The sequence below is a fragment of the Dermacentor silvarum genome, chromosome 1 (genome assembly GCF_013339745.2).
Source record: "Dermacentor silvarum isolate Dsil-2018 chromosome 1, BIME_Dsil_1.4, whole genome shotgun sequence".
Classification (NCBI taxonomy): Eukaryota; Metazoa; Arthropoda; class Arachnida; order Ixodida; family Ixodidae; genus Dermacentor; species Dermacentor silvarum.
Window position 1 is genome coordinate 291,312,363 of NC_051154.1, and position 8,542 is coordinate 291,320,904.

The 8,542-nt window shown below is 49.6% G+C and overlaps 1 protein-coding gene across 1 annotated transcript; it reads left to right on the forward strand.

Moving 5' to 3' along the window:
* Positions 1 to 4,909: 4,909 nt before the first annotated feature.
* On the forward strand, positions 4,910 to 6,880 carry LOC119441560 (uncharacterized). The gene has a single exon (XM_037706173.1). It carries the CDS (start codon positions 4,910 to 4,912, stop codon positions 6,878 to 6,880), a length of 1,971 nt encoding a protein of 656 aa, XP_037562101.1.
* Positions 6,881 to 8,542: the final 1,662 nt, after the last annotated feature.

An 8,542-nucleotide genomic window follows, 5' to 3' on the forward strand; every position in this document is an offset into this window, starting at 1 on the left:
TCTTCGGGTCATCGAAAACAGTTTCACTTTGTTAATGAACCGTCGCTCTTAATAATGATCTCGTTTGCGGCCATTATTGTTGATGCGAAAGCATCAGATGGCCCATTGAGCGAAAAAGCCGGCATCTGTAGCAGGGAAACGGCACCTAAATTCCCATTTGCTGTGACGTCACTCGGAGGTGCGCGCCTCAACGGTGCAGAGCGGGCGAAAGGGGACACCAGCTGTCGCGCCAGCTCAACGCCTTCTACATAGCAGGCCTGTCCACTCTTCTTGATGATGTCACGCTACTTGGACCAAAATTTCCATTCCCAAGCCCGGCGCGACGAAAGCGGTAACGTCAATATCACCGATGCTTACTCGGGAGCGTCCCCGTTAGATTCTATGGCAGTCGGGCAGGCAGCATGACGTCACGGATCGAAATGCACCGGCTTTGTGCTATCTAGGAGGCGTTGGCCATGCGTCTCAACGCGCTCGCTTGCCCGCGAGCAGTTCATATCTCAGCGGCGTTCAATTGGATATTAATGATTTCGCATTCACAACTCATAAGAAGTGCTTAGGTGTCCTCGGATTTTTCCTATGCCTTAATCATGACTTTATCTTTGCCTTTGTCGTTGGCGTGTCCTCGCCTACAGCAGCGGCGCGTCTCCCTAACTCTATCGATAAATTGGATATGCCTTGCAAACTCACAAGCCTACAATTCGTATATTGCAATATGTGGCGTTAACTCATTATTTCGGAAGTTATAGTTAGTGATCTTCTTTATTTGCTGAATATGTGTTTATATTTCTCGTGCAAGTTGTGTGCACCTCTTAGAATAATCCAACTCGAGGATTAAAATTATGTTATCTGCAAAAGGCTGTTTTTCAAAATGCCGTGATGCTTAAAAAAGTCGTAGTTTCGCCCGAAAGGCGAAGCATGGATTACGATAGCAAACTAGCTATACGAAGTATGGATAGTAGTTTTATCGGCCTTGTAAACTTGTAAACATAGGTAAACTAACTGATTTAGCAAGCACGTTGTCACGCGCGCACAAGCAAACATGATAAACGTTTTAGAGCGCAAACAAGAGACAAGGCACAAAAGGGAGGTGAAACACAGGACAGGCGCTCCTCAACACAGGAAAGTAGCGCCTGTCCTGTGTTTCACCTCCCTTTTGTGCCTTGTCTCTTGTTTGCGCTCTAAAAAGTTTATCAAGTATGCGCCAACTAGGCCCACAGAAAGTTCTTCTAAGCAAACATGAGCGCATCTCCCTCGATGACCGCGGAAACTCGCTGTCAAAACGCTGTACTGAGTAAGCGCGCGGCAGCAGCAAGCGAAATGTCCTTCGTCCCGCCGTTTGCATCGACACGAACTAAGCCGCGAAAACGCAACGCAGGGAGGAAGGACTCTGCCCCCGCCGCAGATGGTTTTCAAGATACAGCCGTTAGGGCGGGAGCGTGCGGCGTAGTACGCGGCCTCCCCCCATCGTTACCCTCCCCCAGGAACCTTGCTGCCAGGCGGGCGCGCGCGGGTGCGCGGGCGCTCACGGCGACGGTGACGCCGACGGTAGAAGTGCGCCTGGAGTATCCATATAATTGCTATCGCCATAAAATCAAATGTAACGTTAATGTAACGACATGTTCCAATGTTTGAAGTGTAACTGGAACGCGTTCCTTTCGAATTAATGGGACTTTTAACGGGAACTCGTTTCAGGATTGGAAAGGAACGAGCTTTCTTTCCTGTTTTAGAAGAACGTGTGCAACACTGCTAAGGTCTGCTATCTGTCTTGATATGGTAAGGAAGCTAATCACGAAGTAACTCCCGCCACGCGGCACTGTGATTGCTTGAGTATTTTACACTTATTAGGCGCTTCGGTAGAGTTTCTTGAAAGTTCTTTCCCATAGCATAAGTCGAGCAAGTCAATTGACACACCAGGCGCGAGCTTCTGCGTAGCGTGTTTCGTTATCGCCTTTATCAGTCGCTGCTGAGCGTCAGAGTTTGGTGTATATCATAAGTCGAGCAAGTCAATTCACACACCAGTCGCGAGCTTCTGCGTAGCGTGTTTCGTTATCGCCTTTATCAGTCGCTGCTGAGCGTCAGAGTTTGGTGTGGTTTGGTTTTTGAATGCGAAGCATTCTTGTCCAAGTGAATCCAGTGATTGTGGTGTGCCTAGGGGTTGTTGTGGGCCGATACTGAAGGTAGTACAGTAAGTAATTACGTCCACTGGGAATGTGACACGGGGTACGTGCCACTGGTTCCACTGGGTATGTGGCCCAGGGGCCCCTAAATATGTGCCACTGGTTATGTGTCACTCTTTAATGAATCTCTTTGACGTCAACTTCGGTTAGTGGCATATATCACAACAAACAACACCTACGTAGTGAGGTCTACGGAGTTCCCAGCAGTTTTTTTTCTTCCTTACCTTAGTAAGCCATTCTGCATAGCGAGGACATACCAGTGGTCGACGACGGGGCCATCGCCACGTTCTCTTTGCTGTTTTGCCTTATTGGGTTACTTTCGCCGTATTTCTGTTCAACCGCACATTAAGAATGCGGGGGTGCAGGGCGATTGCTTCTCCTTCCCTTCACTTACAACTGCTGTAACCATCTCCACACTCGGCCGGCAGACAACACTGTGGTAAGAACTCAAAGTCTGTGTTTGCTATTCACCGTTTTTAGATCTAAAATAATCTAAAAACGTTGTTGGCTAGCATAGCCGTGCTGCATAATTGTGGTAGTGGACGAAGACGATGATCTGCATGCCCTACGTTGCATGGGCAGTCAAGTATCTTGGCGTGATATATGACTGTTCACTGTCTTGGAAGGCACACATTTACTATATTGCAACAAAAGGTGTTCCTGCAGTTGGCTTGCTGCGTAGGCTGAGCAATAGTCGATCAGGAATGCGAAGAGCAACGCTTTTAACAATATACCGCATGTATGTTCGACCGGTATTGGAATTTGGATGCGTACTGTACTCTGGAGCTCCTGCATATAAACTTCCACCCCTTGTTCTTCTGGAGAGGCAGGCCTTGCGACAATGTTTAGGGCTACCTAAATTTGTAGCAAATGAAGTTTTACATGTGGAAGCTAGGATGCCATCTCTTGTTACGAGGTTTCGATTATTAGCTGTGCAATCATATTTAAGACTATATGAATCCCCTATAAGGCGTTCACACACAGTTTTTATCTCCCAGCCGGACTTGTTTTTCGGCTTGTACTGGCCGCGATTCCACACACCACAAATTATTTTTATTCAAACTCTCCTAGATCAAATAAACATACAAATTCGTGAGGTGAGTCCTGTTGTTTACAACAGCAATTCCATTAAAATTCAGTATGATGATATTTTTCCTAAAAATGCAAAGGCAAGCATTACCGCATGCTAAGCTCAATATTAAATGATTACTTTTTGTACGTTCCGATCAAGACAGTTATTGCCACTGACACTTCTCACAATGAAGAAAAGTGTGGAATTGGAATATTTTCTCCTATTCTTGATTGGTCGTTCTCTCTTCGCCTCCCAGACTTCGTACCGATCTTTCTAGCGGAATTTTTAGCTGTCGTTCTAGCCCTCCGTAAACTCAATACATCAACACGTTCCACAGTGATCGTGACGGATTCTTTATCTTTGTGCTCCTCCCTCACAGCTTCCGATAATTCCCCGGTTTTGCGAGCATTCAGATCGTTAGTGCCCCCTCACTTAGCTTTGATTAGATTGGTGTGGGTACCAGGGCATAAGGGCCTATTTCTAAACGAAATGGCAGATTCGTTGGCGAAAGCGTCCCTGAATGGCCCGGTAATTCATATCCTACCGATTTCAGCTTTCATCATAGGGGCTAGACTTCGGAGAAAAATGATGCTGCGTGAATTTGACGCCCCTTCTTTAACAAACTCGCCAGATTTTCAGCACTTGTCGCATTATTGGAATAGCAAACTCTGTCAAACGCGATCACTTGAAGTCGCAATCATTAGACTACGCTGCAGAATTCCATTTTAAAATTTTTACCTACACAGAGCTGGTCTGGTTCCCTCACCTAACTCGTTTCACATTGTTTCACATTTAACTCGTTCTCACATCGTGGACAACATGAAACATTAGATCATTTTCTCATTGTCTGTCAAAGATATTGTGAATTGCGAAAAATAACCTTAGAAACACCGTTCCGCCTTAGATTAGAATTAAATGTTCAAATTTTACTATCATTGGGGGCCTCTACCCTTGGGCACAGCAACGGGAAGGTTGTCGATGCCATCCAGAATTACATTACGTGGTCAGAAAGATTTCGATGACAAAATCAGGGCTTAGCGTTCCGAAATATTTTTACTAATTTGATGACTAGCTGTCTATTTTTTTAGTCATCATTTATTACTTTAATCTATTCAAGTCAGTTGAAATATTCTAATTATTCGTTCTCAGATGCGTATATATTCCCACATTTATGTTTGTATTGTTTTATACATTTCCTTTCTGATTGTTTATTTCAAACTACCCGGTTCTTGGCCAATCCCCCAGAGTGGGTATGTGCCAGTAACTCCAAGGCTCTACCTCTACCTCTACATGGCTCGCGGCAATGAGAGGAAGAGACGGAAAAGGATTCGGTGCAGGTCTGTGAAAAGGCTTGTCTCTTCACAGGCGTGCAATATCTGCGTAAACCAGCGAGCGCATTCCCACAGCGACATGCCATGCTCCTGGCAGGGCCGTGACATCAAGGCACGCTATGACATGGGCTGCTTGGACGTCTGAGTAACGCTTGGACGCCCAATTCCGAGCGGCACTGCCGTACCCACACCTTGAGCGAAGCCATCCGACGCCGGGAGCTGCGTCGCGTTTCGTCGACAACACTGCAGCGGGCGTCTCCACTCAAGTTCGTGCGGCATTTGCCATTTGATTTTTCGTCGAGCTGTTTAGCCAAGCGTGGCCGTACCACATGAGTGGGTCATCATACAGAGGAATCGGCCCAGGGAACCCTCCGTTCCTGGACCAGGAAGACGCGGCCGGTTGCAGTTCAAGCCACAGCAGAGGTAGATTGGAAAAAACGGACGATGATAATTACGCCGGCACGCACTCATCTACTGAGATCCACAGTGCGGATGCACAGCCTTCGACGGCGCGCGGAGCATGTCCGAGCGCCGGCAAGAGAAAACTGGAGATTTTAGGTCGTTTGCTTAAAGGTAACGACGGACCACCAACGTCGGACCATCCCGCGATAGCGTTGGCGCCGCGACCAACGAGCACCAAACGGGACTTCGCAGCGTCGCGCATGTCCGCGCGCCACAGCGTGCCCCTTGGACTCAACGCCGACAGCAGACGCATTCCGAGAGACCGCTGCGAAGTGCCGATCCCTGCCACTGCATACAGTATAGGAAGCCGCAGCCGCACGACAGCAGTCGAGGATTCGTCCGAAAGCGAAGCGGAGGCAATCGCGGTTCGTCGCTCGAAGTGGGTCACATTCGGGGCGCCGAGCCCGCAGGCCTCACAGGAAATTGAAGACCGAGCACGCAAAGATGACTGCCATGAAAGCAGCGGTGTACCGGAATCTACGCCATCGCGCTGCGTTGAGAGCACCGACGCGATTGACCACGAGTCTAATACAGGCCGCACGGAAGAATCCGACGTACAACACCTGAGCCGCACGCCTCATCTGGACCTCAGCGATCTGATCGAGGCTACAAGCGCGCAGTTGGAACGCGTTGGAAGCACTGAACGCCGTTGGTCGGCACCGGAGTTGCGCGACGACCACTCACGGCCTGAGTCGCTCGAGGAGAAAGTGGCCGCGTGGGACCCATGTCAAGAAACCTACGCTCTGTCGCCGCCCGGCGAACTCGAGCTGTTTGAACTCGACATGTACGACCCAAGGCGCACCAGACGACCGAAGGCGGCACCGCTCAAAGCATTGCCCTGTTGTGCGAGCAAGCCTTCGTGCGCTCTGTGGCCGACCAGCCCTCTAAAGAGTAAGAAAGTTCTGCCTGTAACGGCCACCGATTCCAGCATGTACGAAGACCTGCACTGGTTCATCGAATCGTCTGAGCAGTCGGCTACGACATCTCCGCTCTGCGACCGTGCAACCGCAGTCGGCGCTTTGACCCCGAAAGCTGAAGCCCCACCGGCCTCTCACGCCTGCTCTACCAAACGCCAAGCTGACAAGGCGCTTGCGCCCGTCAGCAAAGCCGAGGCGCCTTCAACCGCTATACGTGTGTCGCGTTCGCTCTGTGGTCCAAGAGAAGAACTGTCGCCACAACGCGTGCGCGTGAATAGTATGGCGGGTACGTCCACAGCTCCACCTGCAGTGATGCCAAACAGCTATATACCCAAAAAGCCCGCTACCAGCACAGGTCGTCGCGAGGACGTCTCTCGTTATGCTCCGAAGCCTTCGTCGTCCGACGGACTTGACGACCTCAACTGGATGCCCGCAATGGAATCTCGCCAGGTGCAGCAGACGACCGAAGTCGGACCGGTGGCATCGAGAACTGAGGAGGACAAGGCGAAGGGAGTCGATGCGAGGAGTGATGAAACCGACGAGCAGGAAGCTGCAGCCCGTGGAGAAAAGAAGTATCATCACAAACACGACCGGAAGAAGCATCACAGAAAGAAGAAGTTGGCCAAGCTGAAGAAGAAAGAGCGGGCGCAGGCTGCACGGCCTACGCAAGACGAAGCAGCCTTGCTGACGTCGGAGCAGCAGGTGCCGTGCGCTGCGTCCCCCCGCTGCCACTCGGACTCTGGTTCCAACCACGGAGGCGCCGCCACTGCCGCCTCCTCTACCTCCGCCGATCCAGAGCCGGACAGCGTAGGTGACGAGGTGACCCACGTCGACAGCGGCACCGTCAGTATACGGATCAAAACGTCGATGCGCACAAGGTCAGGCCTGGTCTGGCCCTTTAACTCCTCGCACGACAGCTGAAGAGACGCGTGTCGCGCTGCTGCAAAATTATTGCGTGCTTCAGCGTTCCTGGCAGAATAAATCGTATGCGTTTCGGTAGATGTGTTTCAGCATTTCTGTGTCTCTCTGGTGATTGACAAGACGTATCGCTGCAGCTGAGAAAATAAAATTTTCTTCTCAGGGAGTGCATTTAACAGACGCATATTCGACTTTGAGTCCGGCGATACCCGTGTTGTTTTCAGCTTATTGGTACACTTATCACGAGAGTGCTAAATCGTTAACTATGCCTCCTTTCCACCACTGACCGCGCCGTCATTTATGGCAGTCCAAGTAGGGATGATACATAAAACAATTTAAGAGGATAATTTTCCAGAATTCAACTGTGATATAAAGACTATGCAAACACCGCAATGCGATACTAAAGCACTTATTTCGCACAACTAAACAACTGCGGAAGAAAAGTACAGGAGGTGGAAAATACCTTAGATGGTAAACGAAGAAAATTCGGAAATTCAGATACGATGTTGCGAGTCGCCATGCTAAGGTAGCACGATATACAAGACCACTTAGGCCATGTTATGGGGAATGCGTTATGTAGGTCCTCGATGCCCACACACGACGGCTGACGCAACACGTTTATTACGTTCTATTTCGCTGCAAAATGCTCTGCATAAATTAAATATATCAATTGAGAGAAACCACTACATGAAGTTTGTTCTGTGCTTAAGTTGTCAGCATCAATTGTATAAGCAGCCTGCCATATACACGGCTACTCGTTTCTTTCGAGCTACTGGCAGAGGCTCATCCTGTTGTTTTCCCTTTATTGTTGCGTCAGGGAAGCCACGCCGCGTTGAACCGGGGGATATACGTGTGGCGTTTTGTTGTTCAACGCAGGGTCGCGGGTTCGGTTCTCGCATTCCAATAGGTGTGGAATGCAAAAACCGTCGTGTGCGTTGATTTAGGCGCGCGTTAAAGCACCTCAGATGTTCATACCGAGCTTTCATGTATTTGTCATATCTTGTACCCAAAGTGCTGCTTTGTGACTAAACCTCATTATTCAACCAATCGTCCTGCAACAGCAACCTCTAATTTTCTATTTAATTGCCGTTCCTGATAACCTTCCGCACTTAGGTCACATTCGTACTTACAAAAGTTGTCTTCGGCACTTCCGGCAGAGACGTATTCACTTACCGGCGAAAGCCCGGTTTGGTTAGAAATGACGTGGATAGATAGATAAACTTTATTACAAAGATAGAGTTTTGTCTTGCCCCGATGGGGCATCGCTAATGGTCGGGGCCCCTAGTCCAGGGCTCCGCTGGCTCTAGCCATCTTCTCTGCTCTCTGGATCAGCTTGAGCTGGTCGTCGAGGGCCGAGCTGGACAGCAGTGCCTCCCATTGCTCTCTCGTGGTGTTCGTGTCATGATGTTCTATGTTGTGTAGCGTGCACTCCCACGTAATGTGGTATAGGGTTGGTGTGGCCCCACACCACGGGCATTCGTCCCTGCAGGCTGTGGGGTGCATTCGATGTAATATGTGTAGGTTCGTGTAAGTGCCTGTCTGGAGCCTACGCCAGGCAACGGCATACTCTGTCTTTAGTATTTGATGGGGTGGGGGATATTACAAGCGACTCCCTGTGTGGTAGTTCAGGAAATGACGTATAGGATGCTTAAGCTTCGCTTTTGA